The sequence below is a fragment of the Stigmatopora argus genome, chromosome 11 (assembly GCF_051989625.1).
Source record: "Stigmatopora argus isolate UIUO_Sarg chromosome 11, RoL_Sarg_1.0, whole genome shotgun sequence".
Classification (NCBI taxonomy): domain Eukaryota; kingdom Metazoa; phylum Chordata; class Actinopteri; order Syngnathiformes; family Syngnathidae; genus Stigmatopora; species Stigmatopora argus.
Genome location: NC_135397.1, coordinates 5,518,959 through 5,540,855, shown reverse-complemented (window position 1 = coordinate 5,540,855; position 21,897 = coordinate 5,518,959). Strand labels below are relative to the sequence as shown.

Sequence of the window (21,897 nt, the reverse complement as noted above, 5' to 3'; positions counted from 1 at the left end):
AACAGACCGTACCATGCATTTAAGGTTGTATTTATTGTAAACAAAGAGATGACTGTCAACAGAAATGTGAGCCTACTACATACAGTGACATACAAAGACAGAATAGTCAAATCAAACAAAAGAACTAGCAATTGCCAGCACCTTTGAGTATTCACCGTCTATTTTTTCACGCAAATGAGTGGGGATGGGAACCTTAATCCTGGTTCCTGTGGGATTGCCATTGTCCTCAATCAGGACAACATTATTTGAATCAAAACGTGCTTGCATGCGTGCTCCGGGCATTTTGTGACCAACAATTAGTGCAGGTTTTTTCTGCCCTTTAATGGCCAGTAACACCTTATCTCCCACTTTTCCAATGCCGTTCTTTGTGTACACGTGGATCACTCGTGGAGGCCGATGGTAAGGCGTATTTCCAAGAGAACTGTTATCCACCACTCGCACTCTAGTCATTTTTTGAATGGCAGCTGCAACGGCGGACACACTGGAATGACAAAATCAGGGTATTCATTTGACAGGATGCTCAGTTAAACGCCAGCTTAGATATTGACACATTTTTCATTATGAGAATGTAATAGGAGAAATCAATAATGCACGTGGTTTACTATATGATGTAGTACATTTCATAAAACATAATTGACAGATTACTGATAATCAATCGAACACCTTAGTTCGCCTGTATAGCACATTTGTATGACAGAAGTAAGACTTTTCCACTTGATCTCATAAAGATAACAAGTGACAAAAGTTAGGCCATGTAATTCAATCAGAAAACTTACCCAAACGTCCTCTGAGATATTAGGTACGATGTATCAGCGAGGACCCTGGTGAGTGATCTTGTCAACTGATACATAGCCATAACTGGAAAGATAAACGGTGTTTAGTTACATATAAGCAGCGTGGCTAAAGGCTATGGCTAATCATCGATAAAGAATGCAGGGTCGACAGAAAGAGCCAGTCGTTATCTGAATTCAAAATATTTTTAGGTGCACAATTAATACCCCGGTTACCATCCCCAAAACAAGTAATAGTTTTGCTAGAAAATTGAAATCCATTACCGTTCTTCGTTTTCGTTCAGCCCATGCCAATGTCAAGCATGTGACGTCATAACAAAGCGCCATGCACTAAATTATAACCTAAATATTATGGCGCCTTGTAACAATAAGCGGGGTATAAAAAATAATTTAAAACATTCATTTAATCTTAAGTTAAAATGAGTATTTAATAAGTATTTAATGGATCTAAAAAGAATCCAAAGTGAAACTAGGTAAACTAGGCTGATAACAGCTGGGTATTTCTTGTAACTTTAAATGAACGTCAGAAAAATGCGCTCCTAATGAGATAGAAATACATCGAATGGATGCCGTCTAGTGAGAACATTTCTATCGAGTGACCGTGCTATGTCGTCGCTGTGCATCTCTACACGTCGTATGTCTATGGCAGCCGTAGTCGAAACATGATTAGCGTCTCCGCCCGCTAGACTAGTCCGTCTTGAGAGTTGTCCAACCGGCTGTCTTGACACGCACAATAGTCACAGCGTTGACGAGCGCATCATTGTAAACAGGCTCACGTAACTCTGCCTTTAACTATCTAAACAACTAACCAGCACTAAAGTTTTCTCCGAGGCGAAGGAAGGGAAGCTTGCAGAAAAGATCCATGTAATTCTGCGGACTCCACCTGTCTTGTGCTACACTGAGCAGCTAATAGCTAGCCCCAACGCACTGACGAAGTGACAAGTTCACTGACTGAGCCGCGTCGTATTGAGTATGGTAAGTTCCCCGGCGTCGAGTTTTGTTCATTGCTAACTTATCCATCTGTGTTTGACACGATCAATTTTGACAATATAAAGAGTATTTAATTCTTTTTTCAAGTACGGTTCACGCTTGACAGAACAATGAACAAACTGAGATAAGTCATACTGTGTTAGCCTTAGCGACATGCTAACCAATACTATGTACTCTATCAAAACTTTGAAGTCATTTTTAGATATTCATAATAATGATGTCACGCGTTGCTTCACTCCAGCAATATAATTAGTCGTGAGGTAATTATAAACAATGTCATGGCATTTAGAATCGAAACTTTTGGCATCTGTGTTTGGTTTATCAGCTGATCATTACTGTGCGCGTGCCTATTGTTAAAATACTGAACGATCTATTGGGCAATGAAGTTGCAGTAATATATTCGCTATAATTTCCAGACTTCACACAGCACTTGAGGTCAATCCTGAGGCAAACTCCAAATGTTGTTTTTTCAAACGACGTCCATTGGATTTGCCCATCTCTCTTGAACTCATTTGCAGTTAATGATGGCGAAAAACATCCAATCCATTTGAAATGGGGCAGCTGACGGCTGCCATTCACTGTCAACCGCCTTGAAACAATCATTCGCTGCCAGCCTTCCTTCCCGATTCAAACTGACGTTAATAAACGACACCGAAATGCCATTCTTGACGTTTTCTGCCGGGTTCAGTCGTGTCGATGACGGCCGAGTAAGGGTGTGCTGTGTGTTCCTTTGGGCTCACGTTGTCCCATTTGAACCCGGCCGTCTCTATTGGTTTATTGTTGGCCTCTGGCTGCATCTTGCCGCAGTGATGTCACAGCATTCCATGGAGCAGATAAACGACTTAGTGTTGGGGCAGATGAGCAACATTGTTGCTAATAGTGAGTGGGTCGAAGGGCAAATATAAAGGAGCGCAACTGTGTAAACACGTGTACCAGGACACTGCGGGAGACCTGGATGTCCCCCCCCCCCACCCCTGCTATATGAAAACATCCAAAATATGTCAGCCTCAAATAGTGGTTCCCAGTACAAGGAAGTAATTACTTTATCATTCTATTACTGTGTGTGTGTGTTTTATTTGCTGGTAAAATGTATCTGTTCAATGTGGTAGGAGGTGGCACAGTGGTATAGGTAAAGTGTATTTTTTCAGTTATCTATCTGGGTTGATAGTATGACGAGGGTTGTTTTCTTATCATAACCGCCCCAGCTGTACTAAGGTAATGCAATGTAATGTAATTTTTTGTTTAGTGCTTCATCTTCACAGGGAATATTTAGTGTGTTTTTTTGGCGGGGTATCTAAAAAAGTGTTCTATTTCATTATTCTAACCAATCACATTTCAGTCTGCAGTTCTTTTTTTTTGCTGGTTGATGAATCAGCAAGTGTTACCAACCAGAGCTTTTTTTACAGGTATTTTACAGTTTGCGTCCATTTGGAGGTGTCAAAATTATTAAACAGCAAATGGATTATTCAACAGATTGACAATTTAAACTTGTCTAAATATTCTCTAATATCTGTAGTCATTAATGAAAGCACACTTATCTCCTGTTTTAAATCAAAGTTTGACATTGTCAGACCTCTGCCATTACTTTCCACAACAAGCAACTATCACAATTGAGAATAGAGCTATTTAAAAAAAAATGTTTTAGGACTTTTTAGATTCCCTCTCATATAGCCATGTGATAGATGAAATGAAGTCAGCATTTGTCAACACTTTAATCTATTTGTAATGCTTCCTGTTGGGTGTAATTTCGTCTTAATTGCTTGGTATTTTGTGCTACGCTTCAGCAATTCATAGTGTATGTTATTATTGTTGGCCTTTATTTTAACAGAGTCTCATCAGCATGTTGCAGTGAGAAATGCAAGTGCTGCTATTAGGGATGGCCATCTGGGGGGCGCACGCTTGCTCGGACTCTCAGAGCTGCACGACAACGCTGCCACCCAATACCACCTCCAAAGAGTACTGCTACTCGGCCCGAATTCGCAGTACTGTGCTGCAGGGTTTGCCCTTTGGTGGCGTCCCAACTGTTCTTGCCCTTGACTTCATGTGTTTCTTGGTGAGTTGCTCTTGTACCGACTAGCAATTGTTGTGGTGTGTTTAAGGTTCTTCCATGTAATGATCACTACTGTTCAATTATTTGTTAAAAAAATAATCTTGCGCTTACAGGTCTTGCTGTTTGTTTTCTCCTTCCTACGAAAAGTAGCCTGGGACTATGGACGCTTGGCTCTGGTTACCGATGCTGACAGGTACAGTGTATCTGTTAAAATTATTATTATTAGGTTAAAAACACTTTAGTAGCAAAGGTTAATTTCTGAACACACGTAACAAAGGGAAATATCTATTTTTTTTAATCAATAATGTTAATACAATTGAATGAAATGTTTTTTATTTTTTAGTTTTTTTCAATTTTCCAACAGGAATTTTTGGTACTCAAAAAATGTGGCTGTTAGTCTTTTTTTTCGGTTTTACTGAGTCATTGTCATGGATGAGGATGCAGACAGGAAGTGTGTGTTTACCAACAGTGAGTGTATTGCGTTAAAGGAAACATGCACTTTGTTGTCAGATTCTGTCTGAATCTAGAAATCTATTTATACACAGCAAACTTAAGCAAGTTAAATAAAGCAAACCTCAGCAACTCTCCGTTTTCATCAATAAATATACATTTGTCAGTTAACTAGTCTAATTCAGTCTAAGCCTTAAAATTATGATTAACCGTTCTTTTTGAACAGCGACCAAATAAAACCACCAATACTGACCGACCAGCATTACAAAATGTGAGTTCTAAGCAAAAAAAAATACAGCAAAGTTCCATAGTGGGCAAAAAAAAGAACCTCATGACACACTGCTTGATAACCCACATTTCCCCAGCTGTGGAGATTTTTTTTATTTTACTCTTCTACTATTTTTGCAGCTGCTCTTAAACTGATAATTAGGTTGTAGCGTAGCGGGATAATGGGAGGGGGTGGCAGCTGTCTGAAAAAAAATATTTATGGTAAGCAGACTATTTCAATTGTAATATGCAGAGACTTGGTTGCGATTTGTGTTGACAGTTGGGAAGCAAATTAATATGCTTGAAGTGTATATGTTTCTCCAACATAGCGCTAAGGCCATTCTAGGAAGCAATTTTGCATTATGTTAATATAACTAAATATTTTGCCTGTCTTTTTACCAGGAGAATGGATCAGCGTTACAGTCGTCTGGATGATCGGGAATAGTATGTTATGTTTGTAAATTGTCTTCCTTCTTCTTTCTTTGTTAACCTAGCTTACCACTTGTAGGATTTCCTCCTTTCTTGGTGGTTTCGTATTTCTCTCCAGGTGTTTCCCAGTGCCAAGGTCCCAAATGATTCTCCTAACTCTCCTTCCCAATGTCATTGTTGTTGTGACGGGTGTTCTTTTCTTTAATTAGATCTGTGTGTACTAATCTCTGTATTAACCTCTTTCTTACGCGTGGGCGTACAGCATGAGGCACAGACTCTTAGAATTTTTTTCCATGTCTACACTTGACATTGATTACTAAACATTAGCACATTATTCTTATTCTAATGTGGAAGACCTTGTTTCCATGTTGACATTACTCCTTTAACAAATCTACTTTTGAGTTCTAGCAGAGCCCATTCTTGTTCATATCATAAAAAACTAATGTCTGTATAAAAGTCAATAAGGAACTAACTTTAATTTGGTTTTATGAATTATATTTATCTAGGGTAATACTCATAGAAAAGCATCCAGGGTTAGAAGTTGATAAATATTCATCTGAAGGATGTTCATATATTGGTATTTGTGTTTAAATTGGCTATTTTTCATTTCTATAATATTTCTATAAATTTAAAATCCCCTTGATCCTATTTTGAAATTAGGCCCCAGGGCCCACCCTGTGGCCCTTGGGGACCAAATGGTGCCCATGAGCCCAATGTTGATGACCCTAGAGTGAATTAAGGGCTCTGCTGGAGTCAGAAGGATCTTCTTCTTGTAGATCACTGGGTTTCCTCCGGTTCTAGTTGTCTTTGTGGCGTAACAGTAGATGTCAAATTCAACATCCAACAATTGTTTTGCAAGTCAGTCAGTGCATTGACATCCTGTCTTGAAATTAATTTGAATATATTTTCTCTACTGTTACGCCTCCAATGCACCATTTGACCAGAAATGCAGTGTTAAAGATGTGCGTGGCTAATACTAACGGTAATCCAAGCGTGTTGGGATGCAAATAGCTTATGTTGTGACACCGAGGCAATGTTCTGGGCCGTGTTTTATTTTGCAGCGCAGCCGCTGCCTTGACGACAGAGCTACCCGAACGCTACGAGCGCCTCACCTCAGTTTCCAGTTCGGTTGACATAGATCAGAGAGACACGGTAAAAATGTCATTTCTGTTGCTGCAGAATGGACAATCGTTGCCTGTCTTTCACACACGTTCTCGCTCTTTTCTTACAGGGCTTTTGCTCGTGGCTCACGGCAATCTTTCGCATCAAGTGAGTCAGGTTCCGCGTTATTCAATTAAAAAAGATATTTAAAGTGCTTTTTTTCAGATAAATGAGATCACTCACTGTCTTAATGTTATATATCTGTAGGGATGATGAGATTAAGGATAAGTGTGGTGAGGACGCAGTCCATTATTTGTCCTTCCAGCGCCATATCATCGGCCTACTGGTTGTGGTGGGTGTACTCTCTGTTGGGATCATTTTGCCTGTAAACTTCTCAGGAAACCTACTTGGTGAGTTTACTTTTTATTCCGTTTATACAGCATTTTTAGTTGCGCACGGTCTAATATTTTTTGTACCCCCTACAGAAAACAGCGCTTATAATTTTGGAAGAACTACGATAGCAAATCTTGATGCAGAGTGAGTGATTGGTGCCCAGTCATTTTAGTACAACCACTGATTTGTAATCTGTATTCCCAAACATGGATATGTACTGTTTTTTTTCCAGTGATGCGCTTTTGTGGCTGCACACCATCTTTGCATTCCTCTACCTGCTTTTGACAGTGTTCAGTATGAGGAGACACACCTCCAAGATGCACTATGTGGAGGATGATCTGGTTAGTCCCTATGATAACTACATATGCATTGTTTGTTGTTTTTTTCACTGACATTTTCCATTACATCGCAGGTGAAACGAACCTTATTTGTCAATGGACTCTCCAAATATGCAGAAGAGGCAGAAATAAAGCAACATTTTGAGTAAGTAGCTTTCTACCTTTTGATTTCTTATCAGTGATCTCTTCATGTCTAGTATTTCATTTCCTGCCTGCTAATGTATTTTGAAAATGCATTAGAGTATATTAATGCCACCCCTTTCCCTCTTAAAGATGCTCAAATATACCAAGGATGAGACAATGGCTTATTACTGTCTTTAATAGAAGCCAGATGAATGGAATTATGAAAGTCATGTGTCATTTGCTAGTGTGGGGAGGGGTATTTTGCCCTAGTCAAATGTCAGTTACTGCTATTAGCCAATAAAATTCTCTTTCTCCCTTTGACTAATAGGCAAGCGTACGAAAACTGCACCGTGTTGGAAGCCCGCATCTGTTACAATGTGGCCAGGCTGATGTATCTTAACTCCGAAAGGTACTCGTTTCCCACAGTGATACGTTAGATCAACTTTTTTGTTCATGTTTAGACTCATTCGGAAACTGACTTGGTTTCAATCAGTGATGCCTTCCGTGTAAGTATTGTTGTTTGGCATGCAGAAAGAAAGCAGAGCGCAGCAAGAAATTCTTCCTAGATCTGCAGGCCAAAGAGCACATCACCACCATGATAAACCCAAAGCCATGTGGCCATCTTTGCTGTTGCATCATCAAAGGTTGTGAACAGGTCAGAAGAGCTTTTGCAGGAATTTATATATATATATATTTTTTTCCTTCTTAGAAGCTTGCAGCTTTTTCCCCACCTCCTTCATTTTTCTAATATCTTTCAATGCCGATAAAGTCCAATATTAGACCATGATAAATCGTTTCCTTTTGCATCATGCTACTCCATTGACAAAAACATGTATGGATATCTTAATATATCTGATGCATGTTCAACTTTGATTCACTGATTTATGTCCTTACCAGGAAGAGGCTGTGAGTTATTATACCAAGCTAGAGTCTCAATTAAAAGATGGCTACAGGAAGGAGAGGGAGAAGGTCAACAGAAAACCTTTAGGAATGGCATTTGTCACTTTTCAAAATGAATCCATAACTGCCATGTAAGTATAGTCCACTATCGTTTATATACAAGAGTATAACATGCATGATTACAGTTTTATTTGGTTCATTGCAGAATTTTAAAGGACTTCAACGCTTGCAAATGTCAGGGCTGCCACTGTCGCCGGGAGCCTCAGAGCTCCACATTCAGCGACAAACTCCAGACACACAGCTGGTCTGTGACGTATGCCCCTGATCCGCAAAATGTGTACTGGTAAGTATGAATTAGAGTGACTGCATCAGTGACATCACTTGGCTATTGTTGTTATGATTCAACTACAAGAAAACCTTTAATCCTCCAGGGAGCATCTGTCATTGGGAGGTTTCTCGTGGTGGATCCGCTGCCTCATCATAAATTGTGTCCTTTTCCTCCTCCTCTTCTTCCTCACCACCCCAGCCATCATTATCTCCACCATGGACAAGTTCAATGTTACCAAACCAGTGGAGTACTTAAATGTAAGGAAAGGTCTCCCGGTACTCAAATCAACATGATCCTACAGTTATAACCTTTTGATTTGAGTTCAGTCCCTCAGTTGAGAAACGTTTGTTTGTTTTGTCTACAGAATCCAATTATCACTCAGTTTTTCCCAACCCTGCTCTTGTGGTCTTTCTCCGCCTTACTTCCAACCATTGTCTACTATTCAGCCTTCTTTGAAGCCCATTGGACGCGGTGAGATTTCCACGTGATTCAATTATTCATGGATGTACTACTCCTGTGTCACTTTTGGCTTTTCTGACTTGCAATTTATCATTTTGTTCTTTTAGGTCAGTGGAGAACCGAACCACAATGCATAAATGCTATACCTTTCTAATATTCATGGTGCTCCTACTTCCCTCCCTTGGTCTTAGTAGGTACTGTATATTTTTGTTTTATATTCGCCGACTTACAAAACTATGTACTAAGTACAGCGATGTATTTTTACAGGCTATGTGAATGTTGTATTTTCTTTTCATCTGACCTCACGTTTCTCTTTTCTTTCCGTAGTTTGGATGTTTTCTTCCGTTGGCTCTTTGACAAAAGATTCTTGGCAGATGCTAATGTGAGATTTGAGTAAGTAGCATGATTCCATACAATCCTGTTTACTAACTGTTTAAATTTTGCAAATTAACTCTTTTTTTTTTTTCTTCTCGGAATCATATCTGCTGTTGAAAATGATAAAATACGATAATTTTATCATTTTCGGCTGTGTTCCGAAACCCAACAAAAGTTAATGAACAAATCAGAATATGTATTGGTTAGCTGAAATTGCTATTCAAAATAGAATAAACCCTCATCTAAAAAGGATTTATGTTACATATACATTAGGTGTGTGTTCCTTCCCGACAACGGAGCCTTCTTTGTCAACTACGTGATTGCCTCGGCATTCATTGGAAATGCCATGGACCTGCTCAGGATCCCGGGTCTCCTTATGTACATGATCCGCCTTTGCCTGGCCCGATCTGCAGCCGAGCGCAGGAACGTCAAGAGGGTGAGTGTGGCACTACCCTAAGTTCGATGAGTGTCCTATTATAAGGCTTAAGATTTAAACTGAAGTGATTACCAGAAATCAGTAAAAGTTACATTATCTTGCCATTCTGCAGCATCAAGCTTATGAGTTCCAATTTGGAGCGGCTTATGCCTGGATGATGTGTGTCTTCACGGTGGTCATGACCTACAGCATCACCTGCCCAATCATCGTCCCCTTCGGTTAGTTCAATTTTTTTTTTGTATGAGCACTTGGGTCGCTGCTGCTTTTGCCTCCTGATTTAATGACCCTGTTCTGTTTTGAATTTGCCCCCTCATCAGCCAGCCAAATAGAATTTACTGTGACTTCATGCTCTGCTTTTCTGCGCAGGCTTGATGTACATGCTGCTCAAACACTTAGCAGACAGGTACAACATGTACTATGCCTACCTGCCATCCAAACTGGACAAGAAAATCCATTCTGGAGCTGTCAACCAAGTGGTGGCTGCTCCAATTCTTTGTCTATTTTGGCTTCTTTTCTTCTCCACAATGCGCTCTGGTAGGAAAGCACGTCCTCTGTGGGCCGCACTTGTTATTACATATGCGTTTGATTAACAAGTGTCAACCAAATTTTTCCTTTCCCAGGCTTTTCAGCTGCAATCTCCATGTTCACTTTTATAGTCTTGATTATCACAATAACTATCTGCCTCTCGCATGTCTGCTTTGGACATTTTAAATATTTGAGCGCTCATAACTACAAGGTAACAACTCTTTTTATATATACACATGTTTGTTTGTTTTATAATAAGAGAGTTAAATTAATTTTCTTCTGTCCCAGATTGAAACTCAAGAGTTGGATGTGACTGCAAATGGGCGTGCAGAATGCACTACCGACTCTAACAAAGCTGCAGTAAGTAGCCCATTAGCCTCATTTTTTAAAAATGTTTCTCCTCTTCTTTTTTTTACACTTTTCAAAGGTGCTAATCTACTTCATGTCTATATGTTTATTTTTTTCTGTATCAGTCAAAGATCAAATCATGACCAAAAGAAACAATGGACATAAACTACATACTAGATCTTCCTTTGCATTACACTATATAGTGGTACCTCGACATACAATCTTAATCCGTTCCAGGACTGAGATCGTATGTCGAGCTTTTCGTAACTCGAGTGGACGTTTCCCATTGAAATGAACTAAAAACAAATTAATTCGTTCCAATCCTCTGAAAAAACACCAAAAACAGGATATTGGATTGGAAAAAAATGTTTTATTTCTTCTAATTCGCCATCTATTAACAAAGTAACACAACTAGTGGTTTAATAGTAATAAAATGTGTTTAATATAACTAAAATTGGGCGGTGTTGTGTGCACGAGTATACGTCATTACCCAGAAACCCCTCTTTTTGCCCACACATGCACGTTTCCTGGTCGAAACTCGTCTGAATAAATCGTTCAGTGCTCGTAGATATCTGTTTAGACGAAAGAGATGCGGCAAAAAAACAGCCTCTCATGTCATGGCCCCCTGGCTTGGTCAGATCTTGAAATTTTGATCGTATCGCGGGCGAATTATTCGATCAAAATTTTTGTCGTACCACGAGCTGATCGTAGGTCGAGGTACCACTGTATATGCATTTTGTTTTCCCTCATGCCAAATATCTATTGATGTTCTATATTATTTTCCCACTTTCTCTTCCACAGCAAATGTACATCGCCCATGTTCTGCAAGATCCAAATTCCGAGGAAGCCGGCTCAGGCAGCGGCGAGGACGACGGTCAGGGTTCGTCGCAGGATGACGAAATAATCAATGTGGAAAACGACCTGAACGAAAACTTCCAATCCGGAGAAGACAGTCTCATTGATAACGAAGTGCGACACTGAGCCAACTGAGGATGATTGAAAACTTTAAGAATGCACTAAAATACATGAACTGAACTGGAAGTGAACCAACAAGTTCACCAGAACATGTTAACCTGATTAAGGGACAAACCGTAAAACTAATAGACATGTCTTGTCTACTAATGATTGTAGCTGAAAGATTCCTAAAAACTTCCACTGGGACGACTTGCTCGATGAGCCGTGCGTGAGCAGCAAAGTCCCTCAAGACCCTCATCATAGCGGATGAACCTAGTGAAAAGACACAAATGGAGATGTGATAACTTGGCCTGCCTCGAAGGGAATGATGTTTAGTCCATGTCCTCGACGCCATAGCACTTGAAACAAAAAGACTTTCAAACTCCAACGTAACTTTCCACTAAGGTACTATTGATGCTTCATATGAAATCATGCCATCCAGAGGCACACATTTTCACATGGCTCATGGAATCCCATACAAAAAGGTCTTAATATTTTAGCACGTAAGCTCTTTGAGCATTGATCATTGCGTTTATATTTCCTTCCCCACTTTGGAAGATGAATGGTATCTTAGTGCACTACATTGTTAGAAGCCATGCAGCTAGCTTGGATAGTTCTTGGACGACACTGACTGACCCTTCTACAAGAGGACTTTAATTGAATAGAATGGACAGAAGGTTGCCGGGTCAGTCTGTTATGATCCTCAATTGACAAGTCTTCTTCATTTGTTTTTTTTCGATCTTAGGTTTACATACTTACGCACAGATACCGACGTTAGCGTTTATTTTAGGTGGTAACTGGATACGGACTAGTTTAGTCTCAGTCTTGCTCTTGTTTATGTTTGTATAGTCACTTGATTGTGTAGATTCTGTTAGGTTGGTGATAGGTTGTTTACCAGCCATGTTACAGCCTCCAAAAGCTGATGTGTAAATTATTTTAATTGAAAAGTGTCCTATCTGTGAGGAAATTTAAACAAGACCACAGCTGCATTCCACAACCACAACTGTAGATGCGTTCATATGAAATATAGCACCTACCCCTAATTGTTGCCTTATTCAGCATTAAATTTGTCATTATACCATTAAGCATGGAGGGCCACAACATGATTTTATCTAAAAACAAAGCATTTTAAACCGCATATGCTCTCAGTGTGTGGTAGTCATTTTTTTCCCTATTGAGTTTGGCCATAAAGGAAATCCTGAATTTGGAGGGGGAAAAAGTTCTCAATCACAATCACCAACACTCCAGTATGAGTGGGGTGTTTAGCAACAATTTCTATGCTCTTTTCTCAGAATGTGTCTGATTATTTTGATACTAACAATAGATTTGTCTGATATGTGTCAAGTGGCGTTCTCTTCTGATTGTAAGGAGACTTCCATATCTCGACATTTGTACTATACCTCTAATATGTCATGAAATCTCTGAGCAGGTTCTGGAAGGATTCTTTGACAACACTATTTCTTTCATTTTGAATGTAGTTGACCACTGCAACCTTTTGATAAGATGCTAAGAGGCGATTAATTTCACTGTGCAACCATTTATGTTAACAAAATGCAAGTTGTGCATCCTTGTGGGTCTTTTGGCTGAGTGATGTCTTAGAATTTCACCATTTTCTGTTCAAACTCATCCATGTTGTAAATTGTGTTCCTTTATGTTATCTCCTATGCATCTGTGGACTCACTGGAAATAAAACACTACTTTTTGTTAACAACAAAACCCATTATCTGAAATTGCCAGCTTGTTCTGTTCTCAGGGTGTCAAGTAAAATTCTCTACAAATGAAACGTTTACTTGTTTCTATTCAATAGGTGGAAAAAAAAAACGGTCTACTTAAACCAGCCATCTTATTTCATAACATTGCCTGTCCTCAAAACATGTTTGTTCATTTGCTCACAAATTTCATTTTGTTTTTATTAACCTTTCTCAATTTTGTTTATTATAAACAAATCTGAAATAAAATAATAGCTGCCCTGTCTGCTGCCTGTAGTAGTTTGCTGGGATAGGCTTCAGCACCCCTGGATAAGTGGTTCCCAAAATGAATTCATAAAATAATTCATAAAACAGTTTTAATTTCAAGTGGTTTGATGACTAAGGCAGGCAATACGTTGGTCAATTTTTAAACGCTCTTTAATTGCAGATCTACAAACAACATGGAGGTATGTTTACTCCAGCTGCACAAATCCAGTTCCTTGTCATATCTGCACATGCGCGGCGCATGCGCAGAGCCTTCCTTTTGCCCGTCTCCTCGTTAGCTTGCAGCCTTGTTAGATAAAAGTAGCATGTAGATGCGAGCGGAGACCTCAAGCAGCCGCTTTGAGGTGACTTTCCTTTGTCTTAGACGAAATCAAAAGGATCGTCGGTGTTAACCGTCTCGGCGACATGGATTACTGGGTGAGTTGTATGTATTTCACCCTTGTTTATGCACATTTAGACGCTGTCACAGGGGTAACGGACAATTGTTACAAGACGCTCCATGGTTTAGACTTGTTTATCAGCAGTGACGTAAGATATCGAGCTGAGACTTTGTTTCCCCTTCTAGGATGCCCTAAGTCCACACTCGGTTTATTTGTGAACTGTGATGTAAAAGTCTTATGTTGCAATTTATGGCCTCTTGCGAAACTGTTTGCGTAAAACACTATGCGAACTGTTGTCATGCTCGAAACAATAAGACAACAACAAAAACAATTTACCCCAATGAACGCACTTAAAATCAAATGTAACTTCCGGTACAGTATTTATCATTTCCAAAGTTAAAGACTGTCGTTTTCCCGACGGGCCTTACTCTGTAAAAAGCTGTATACAATGGTTTATTGTGGTAGCCACAGTTTAAAATTAGTGTTCCTGTTAAACTCGAGACTGCAGGAAGTTTTAAACAAAGCTTTAGTCACATGAGTGATGTAGGGATAGTGTGTCTGTTATAGTTGGACAATGAACTCATGGCAATTGAGACAAGTACTGCAAAGAAAAACAAAAATAAAGGAGGAACCAGCTGGCTCCTCTGACCCCAAATCTACTGAGAGCTACAATTACTTCACAGTCTGTCATATTGTGTCAACCTTCTCTGCGATGACTGTTGTTTCATGTGAATAATCTTGTATTAACACTTTTCACATCTGTATATTTCCATGAGAACAAGGCTTCCCCTTTGAGACTACAAAAGATGTCTACTTGTTCTATGAGAAGGAGTCACAATGAGTAAGACAATACTCACAGTGTTAGGGATTGGTTGCCAAGGCATTGAAATGGAATAGTTCAGTGCAGGGGGTGTCAGACTCTTTTTTTTTTTTTTTGGCGTCACTTGAAAGTTAGGAGTTTCCCAGATTAAAATGTGTGTGTGAGTTGGCTTTTGAACTGTGAGATAGTGATTAATCTTTTTTTATGACAGAAGAAGCTCTTACGTACAGGACCTGCACCTTTATTGAAAGCATTGATTCTCAACTGGTGGACCCTAAAGTTGATCACACAAACACAGTGGGAAAAGTACTTAATATATATATGTACGTAAAAAATGAGAGTCCTCCGTTCATAACTTCGGCCTGTCGTAGCACACTAGTGCTCTTTTTTGGTTACACAGAGTCATCCAAATGGGCATCTGGATGTAATTTGAAGAAATTTCAATTTTGTGGTTTACTTTTCATGCTAGTTGCTGTATACGATTAAAATAGTTGAATAATTACTTCTGCCTTTGCCAATATTTTTTGTGAGGTAGTTTCCCGTCTTTATTAAGCTGATCTCGCCTAACCTGTCTGTTATCTTTTAAGACAGGTGTAACAACAGCATTTTGCCAATTTACAATAACTGGAATCCATCCGAGGTTTCATTCACTCACTCATTAAGACATTCTATAAAGAATATTGTTTTAATATCACAATTGTCCGCACTTGTGGCCAATTTCTTTGCAGACTGTGACAGGAAAAGAATAATTCTACAAAGTGCCAAGGTGTTTAGCTATGTATTGTTCACTGCTGAGCTAGTAGTGATTTGTTAAGATGTTATCTTTTTGAACCTTAAGCTTTTCTCTATCAGTTAGCAGTTGAAATGGATGTATAAGCACACATGCTATCAAACGTATTGTCATAAAATTTCCACATATCTTGATAAATCAAGTCATATCTGAGCTCACTTTTGTTATTACAAGGATTTCTTAGTTTGAACACATTCGATTCACAGCTGTAGTAGAGGTTTACTTTTAGGATGAGTTGAAGTATTGTGACGGGTAGATTTTCCACATTTTTGGCACTGGGTGGCAGCATGTTGATTGGCAGGGCGGCAGCATGTTGATTGGCAGGGCGACTTAAGGGAGGAGCCTCTTCTGATAGAACTATTTCACTCTCATCTGGAGTAAGACGGGGAATGTGAGCTGTTGGCACTCAGCAAACTGCTGACGTGTTTTTTTTGTAAGGTTAAAACGTATCCATCTAGAGTCAACAATGTCTACCGATGTAAGTACATCAGCAACCTTTATGTTTATTAGCCATTACATATTCACTTATCATACATACATGCATCACTTGACATCAAAGTGCTTTGTATTGCTTGACCTCACATTGAAGAAAGGCACAGTGCAAATTTTCTCATTTGAATTTTTGACTTTTACTGCTTCTGATCATGATGAAGGTACAGATAATTACCTTTTTAATGCTATGTTGAGAATTTACATGGGTTACGAATTTCATAATACTACAAATATTTCGGACAGAGCTTTGAAATTAGGGTTGTTTTGTTTTTCTGTTAATCCAGAGTGCCTTGGAGGTGTACAAGGAGATGGTGCTCCTATACCTTGAAAAAGCCCGGAGGCTGGTAAACGTACATTGCAGGGACTTTGAGCCATGGCAGATCATCGGAGCGACGCTTTTCACCACGTTGGTGGCAGTCTGGCTTAAAGGATTCCTCTTCCAGCAAGAAAGTGAGCACAGCATCACGCATAATTTTCATACAAATTCCTTAAGAAGCATAATTCTGTCCTTGATAAAGATTATTGAAAGTTGCAGCGTTAGCAAAGATCAGTTGAAGGCCTTTTATTTTGTGATGTAGTAATCATGTGTCATAGTCATCTGCCTTGTGGTTGAAAGGCTTTGGTCTTTTTGGTTTTAGGTCTCCTTTCCAGAATGAAGAAGCAATGCTTTCGACTCATCAGAAAAATTCCCTTTGTTGGCGGGGCGGTATGTATAATGACTGAGTCTTTTGCTTTGCTTTTTTTTTTGAATGAGTCATAGCTGATGACTGCGCAAAGGGGGAGACCTTTGATACACTTAGTGCGCTGGAGATAACATTGACCTATAGTTCTTATTGTCATTTCCATCTTATAACAAATTCAGGAGAAGCTTTCACAGCACACAATCTGTCAGTTTCAATTAGTTCCTTTTCAATGCTACGCCCAGATGTTTGTCACTGAACCAATTCTGCTCTGACAGATCCAGAGCCAACTGAACAAGGCTTTAGATGACATGTCGGCAAGTCTGTGCACTCTGAAAAATGGCATGAGCTATACTAAAAGATTGCCATCAAGAGGCCTTTCGCAGAAGCAAGTCCTGGAAAAGATCAGCGAGTATCAAACTCTAAGTGAGTTCCCTAAATTTGAACTACTAATCCAATCGAATTGTTGTTCTGAAGAAATCATGTGTAATTGCAGATGAGGTGAAATGGCAGAGCGGCTGTGTTTCAGGCGCCGTGTACTGGGGTGATGACGCGCTCACTAAACTTTTAGTGAAGGTTTGCATAAATCAATATTCATTTGCAATTTTCCAACATATTTTAGTAAGCAAACATGAAGTAGAAACGTGATTTGCGTTTATGAGCCACATCGTTTGTTCTTGTTCTTCTAAATGTTCCCAAATGTTCTTAGGTGTATGGAGATTTTGCATGGAGCAACCCACTTCACCCCGACATCTTTCCTGGCGTGAGAAAGATGGAGGCTGAGGTCGTCAGAATGGCTTGCACGCTTTTTAATGGTGGACCCAACTCGTGCGGAACAGTAAGCCAGCTCGTTCACATCATGGACTGATAAACACAAAGCAGGACTTTGACATAGAGTGACAGTTTATTGCCTTTTCTCTTTAGGTAACTTCAGGTGGAACGGAGAGCATACTGATGGCCTGCAAGGCTTATCGGGACATGGCCTATGAACGTGGTGTCAAATACCCAGAAATGTAAGATGAATTGAAATACGTCAAGTCGTTATTATTCTTGTAGAAACATTTATAATAGAATTTAAGCAAATGACCCTCCACCGGCATAATTTATACTTACAATTGGACGTTGTCTGTTTCTTGACTAACATTCTGTTTTGTTCTCCGTTCCGTAGTCTTGCGCCCGTTAGCGTCCACGCAGCTTTCGACAAAGCGGCACATTACTTTGGGATGAAGCTTGTTCACGTTCCCCTTAATAAGTCAACCATGCAAGTTGATGTGAAGGTGCGAAAGAAAACGTTAGTTTAGACTCGTGTGATCGTCTTAAATTTCATTTTGTTTTTTCCTTCTTCGCAAGGCGATGAAGAGAGCAATTAACAAGAACACGGCCATGCTTGTATGCTCAGCGCCGCAATTTCCACATGGGATTATTGACCCCATTGAAGAAGTCGCCAAGGTCAGAAGCATCCTTGAATTTTGTCGGCGATTGAAACAAAGCGCATTTTACTTGAACTCCCCCCCCTGACCTGTTATCCAGCTGGCTGTGCGCTACAGACTGCCGCTGCACGTGGACGCCTGTCTGGGGGGTTTTCTGATCGTCTTCATGGCCAAGGCTGGCCACCCCCTCGCACCCTTCGACTTTAGAGTGAACGGTGTTACCAGCATCTCTGCCGACACGCACAAGGTGAGGAGACGTCTCTCTAGTACATTGGTTATGTAGTCATTGGGACAGAAAAACACCGTAATTATCAAACTCAACTTTCACGTACAGTATGTACTTCAGAAGTAAATGTTGGAGCTAGACGCCCTACAATGCCATTGAAACCGAACACTAAAGTCAAAAATTGAAAAAAAGGATTTCTGACTGTCTTTAGTGTGCTTTTGAGTAGCTTTTTTTTTACTTTATATTTTTGATGATAAAATCTGAGAATTCACTGAGGCATGTTGCCTTTAGTCATTAGTTTAGGGATTAGGGTTAGGGTTAGTTTTAGCCATTAGTTATCATGCTTTATTTAAATAGACTTCTGACACCCATTTAGAGTCAAAACACTGAATTTACTTATGATATATAAAATGTTTTTTTTTTTAATGAATGCAGTCTAATTGTTTTCACATTCCTTTTCCAGTACGGTTACGCACCCAAAGGTTCTTCAGTGGTTCTCTACAGTGATAAAAAGTACCGTCACTATCAGTACTTTGTGGCTCCAGACTGGCAGGGCGGAATATACGCCTCTCCTTCAATCGCGGGCTCCAGGCCCGGAGGAATTGTTGCCGCTTGCTGGGCGACCATGATGCACATGGGCGAGAATGGATACGTGGAAGCCACTCGCAAGATCATCACCGTCGCACGCAAAATTAAAACAGAGTAAGATTTGCGATATTTTGGAAGGAAAATGAAAGGAATTTAAGAAGTTCTCAATTTTTATGAAGTTCAAATACTGCTTGATGCTCAGTGGCACTGAGTGAAATGCAAAATGCACCCATCCTATACAGGAACTCCTTAAAATGCTTTTCTTGTGTCCCTTTTGGCAGGGTCAGAAAGATGGAAGGCGTATTTGTGTTTGGCAACCCAGAAATTTCAGTGGTGGCCATTGGCTCGAATGATTTTGATATTTTCCGCCTATCTAACGCACTCACGTCAAAGGGCTGGAATCTGAACACACTTCAGTATCCATCCAGGTAAGTACAAGCCGGTACACGGTCGATTGGTCGCCGATCTTTTGGTCACCCGGAAGGTTATTGATAATTACCATTTAAATCGTTGCTCAAATTCCCTAAATACAAACTGTGAATTACTATTTAGTCATACTTAATGCCCTAGTAATTATTAGGCTAAAGAAAAGCTCCAAATTTCCCGGACTTTTATTGTTTTTTGTTGGAGAACTTGTTACGACCCTGACTGACGTCGCTTCTTAAAGGGACAACGCATGTACATACAAACTCTTATACACTCACACGTCGGGTCAGTGAAACTGCTCATGGCCATTGTTGGCTTTTATTGATCCGTAGACCGTGTTGTTTTGTCGCCGGTCTTTTGGTCGCCCGTTGTCGCGGTCCGGGCGACCAAAAGACCGGCGACCAATCGACCGCACATGGTAAAAGCCAGCTCATTGCGCCTCCATCATTAGACTTGCTTGACGTTGTCATTTCTTCACAGCATCCACATTTGTTGCACAGTTCTGCACACCCAGCCAGGTGTGGTGGAACGCTTTGTTAGCGATGTCAGGGAACAAGTTGCCATCATTATGAAGAAACCCAAAGAGAAAACCACGGGAATGGTGAGACCACGCACTTCATCAATATGAGTATATTCCTTTTGTCGCACAAAGAGCTAATTGATGCGCTGGAAGTAGCAATTGTCACCATTAACAAATATAAGCTGCATTTAAACCCTCTTAAATATTAGAATTATCAGCCATTTGGAGTGAGAGAGCAAGCTTTTGGTAAACACCTTGTGTTGGTTTTCTCGCAATTTTGGACTTGGAGCAAAACATTATAAGCAAGTGTTTGAGGAAATTTGAAGATGACATCATACGTGAATCACTATTGCTGACATGCTCCTATTCGTGATTTCTGTTCCAAGGGAGCGATCTACGGCATGGCTCAGTCCATCCCGGATAGATCTATGGTGACGGAGATCTCCCGAGGCTTCCTGGATTGTCTCTACAGCACAGAATTGCCCAAGTCGAGCACTAGCCACATGAACGGTAACGGTAAAGCCCACTGAGGAAAGGATCGGGGTCGGTCGTTCTGATTTCGCCGCAAACGGGGAAACTTGCTCACCCGCGCGCCGAGTTCATTACCGAATGGTTGCCTTATCCTGGAAAATGCCTGCAAAGGTTTTTAAAGCACAACTTCTTCCCCCCGCCCCCCCGAGGCAAATCACTCGAAGACCGAGCCGCTTAAAAGACGTTTGCTGTTTAGTTTCATTTTAATAACGTAGCGAATGTTTTGCCGTCATGAGAATCATTTCAAAAATTAGCCCACGCGCATCAGAAAGCCGTAACATTTCACTTTGTCGTTTTCTCAACCGTTGAGGACTCGGTAAAACTCCACCATTGAGCTTGTCGCTGCGTTGCGTTTGTGAAACATACTGCGTGAGGTCACAAATCAGGAAAACTGTTTGTGTTAAGGTTAAAAGCACTGCAATGGACTGACAGGAAGAAAATCAGGACCGTTTTAAAGCTCCTGATCGTACCACTCTGTCACCCTTTACACTAAAGTCCGCTCTTTTGATAGCACTTCATGTAATTCCTGAAAACTGATTGATTTCTTGTACCTTTTACTTGTAGACCGTGGGAGAATTATTTCAATGGTGAGAACGTTTTATATCACTTTTTTTCAGGTAGATGCGCTTGAAATTGGACAGCTAGTGTAACCCAAAGCTTAATACAAGTTAACAGGTAGACTGCTTGTCTTACGCATATTATATCTAACCAACCCGTGACTACATGCTATATCACATTTTAAAAGGCAATTAAAGTGATGGCAGCGGTTTCTTAAAATTCCAATCAAGTGCGTTACTTTCTTTGTAAAGTCGCCCATATTTTGATCATTTCCTATTTCAATCTACCTCACTTATACTTTTACTTTCAGTGCAAACCTACGGAACAACTGCTTGCTTTTATTTCTAAAAGTCGCCATTTTAGAATTAAACACTGTCAGGGTATTTGAGTTAACCTCATGCCGAAAAAAAGTGCGATCAAACATGATTGAGGCTTTTAATTGACTACCCTTTTAAACCGCCGCACTCAAAAGACAATGTTTTCTATTCGTGGCATTATTTCCCTCTTTGTGCAATAACTTTGACTAAACAATGAAATGTGGTCTATTTTTTAATAATAGATGGCAAAATGTAATCATGGTTCATGATAGCTTATCTATCGGCCAGTGGGTGATTTTTCTTCTGACTAATGTTTATCTGTATTTGAATGTTTCTACATGCCTGAGCTGCACTCCTAATCAGGTTTTTAATGTTCATTCTGATAGTGCCTGCTTCAAAACTGAAGGCGACACTGCCCCCTACTTTTTGATACAGAAATCTCAAAGAATGAATATTCACATTCGAATCACACAAGCTTTGCTTTTCAGTTGGGGGGAAAAATAGCAGCACTTTTAAGTGACTTACTGTATGCTGTAGTTTCAGTAGATGTTTTTTTTTCTTCTTTTTTAGAATGTAGCAATAACAAGTGTTCACCTCGGTGCCTACAGAGGTTTCCGGTCATACTACTTTATTTCCTCTTAAGACCCTCAGGGATTTAGTCATGAAGGTCCATTGCGCTTCATGCGGGGTGACACAATCGTCAGCCATGCAAATTCAAGCCATGTTAATTTGTTATTTACAGAGAGAAAGAAGATTTCTGTCTGGTTAAATGGCTGAGATCACAAAATATGACTCAAAATTTTAGCCAATGTAAAGATTAAGCAGTGTAGTGTTAAGAAGGTTCATTGCAGTCTGTAGTGTTCTGTTTTCAATAAAATAAATATGCTGTGATTGGTTTTTTTTTTTTGT

At 39.9% G+C, this 21,897-nt stretch overlaps 3 protein-coding genes across 7 annotated transcripts; 2 read left to right on the top strand and 1 right to left on the bottom strand.

Moving 5' to 3' along the window:
- Positions 1–14: 14 nt before the first annotated feature.
- Positions 15–1,889, bottom strand: mrpl14 (mitochondrial ribosomal protein L14). Of its 2 annotated transcripts, none has more exons than XM_077613480.1 (3): positions 1,601–1,889; positions 777–858; positions 15–481 (listed from the first exon to the last, which is right to left on the bottom strand). In XM_077613480.1, exons 1-3 carry the CDS (start codon positions 1,653–1,655, stop codon positions 112–114), a joined length of 507 nt encoding a protein of 168 aa, XP_077469606.1. In that variant the 5' UTR covers positions 1,656–1,889; the 3' UTR covers positions 15–111. The 2 variants fall into 2 exon arrangements, with proteins under 2 accessions (XP_077469606.1, XP_077469607.1); XM_077613481.1 differs by lacking the exon at positions 1,601–1,889 and adding an exon at positions 1,056–1,429.
- On the top strand, positions 1,249–13,040 carry LOC144084752 (mechanosensitive cation channel TMEM63B-like). 3 transcript variants are annotated; one of them, XM_077613475.1, is made up of 24 exons: positions 1,256–1,766; positions 3,610–3,834; positions 3,945–4,024; positions 4,951–4,992; positions 6,039–6,129; positions 6,209–6,246; positions 6,346–6,488; positions 6,564–6,615; positions 6,704–6,812; positions 6,884–6,954; positions 7,261–7,341; positions 7,464–7,587; positions 7,830–7,963; positions 8,038–8,175; positions 8,264–8,417; positions 8,525–8,631; positions 8,727–8,813; positions 8,947–9,012; positions 9,268–9,430; positions 9,543–9,648; positions 9,797–9,964; positions 10,051–10,166; positions 10,244–10,315; positions 11,105–13,040. In XM_077613475.1, the coding sequence occupies exons 2-24, from the start codon at positions 3,637–3,639 to the stop codon at positions 11,282–11,284; spliced, it is 2,520 nt and encodes an 839-aa protein (XP_077469601.1). In that variant the 5' UTR covers positions 1,256–1,766; positions 3,610–3,636; the 3' UTR covers positions 11,285–13,040. The 3 variants fall into 3 exon arrangements, with proteins under 3 accessions (XP_077469600.1, XP_077469599.1, XP_077469601.1); XM_077613473.1 differs by lacking the exon at positions 11,105–13,040 and having other exon boundaries at positions 1,251–1,766; positions 6,346–6,615; positions 10,244–10,755; XM_077613474.1 differs by lacking the exons at positions 4,951–4,992; positions 11,105–13,040 and having other exon boundaries at positions 1,249–1,766; positions 6,346–6,615; positions 10,244–10,757.
- Positions 13,041–13,488: 448 nt separating this feature from the next.
- sgpl1 (sphingosine-1-phosphate lyase 1) lies at positions 13,489–21,067 on the top strand. 2 transcript variants are annotated; one of them, XM_077613570.1, is made up of 14 exons: positions 13,489–13,647; positions 15,997–16,162; positions 16,351–16,418; positions 16,671–16,818; positions 16,889–16,968; positions 17,102–17,230; positions 17,317–17,405; positions 17,561–17,669; positions 17,743–17,841; positions 17,923–18,069; positions 18,512–18,750; positions 18,918–19,064; positions 19,543–19,663; positions 19,969–21,067. In XM_077613570.1, the coding sequence occupies exons 1-14, from the start codon at positions 13,636–13,638 to the stop codon at positions 20,110–20,112; spliced, it is 1,698 nt and encodes a 565-aa protein (XP_077469696.1). In that variant the 5' UTR covers positions 13,489–13,635; the 3' UTR covers positions 20,113–21,067. The 2 variants fall into 2 exon arrangements, with proteins under 2 accessions (XP_077469696.1, XP_077469697.1); XM_077613571.1 differs by lacking the exon at positions 13,489–13,647 and adding an exon at positions 15,587–15,698.
- Positions 21,068–21,897: the final 830 nt, after the last annotated feature.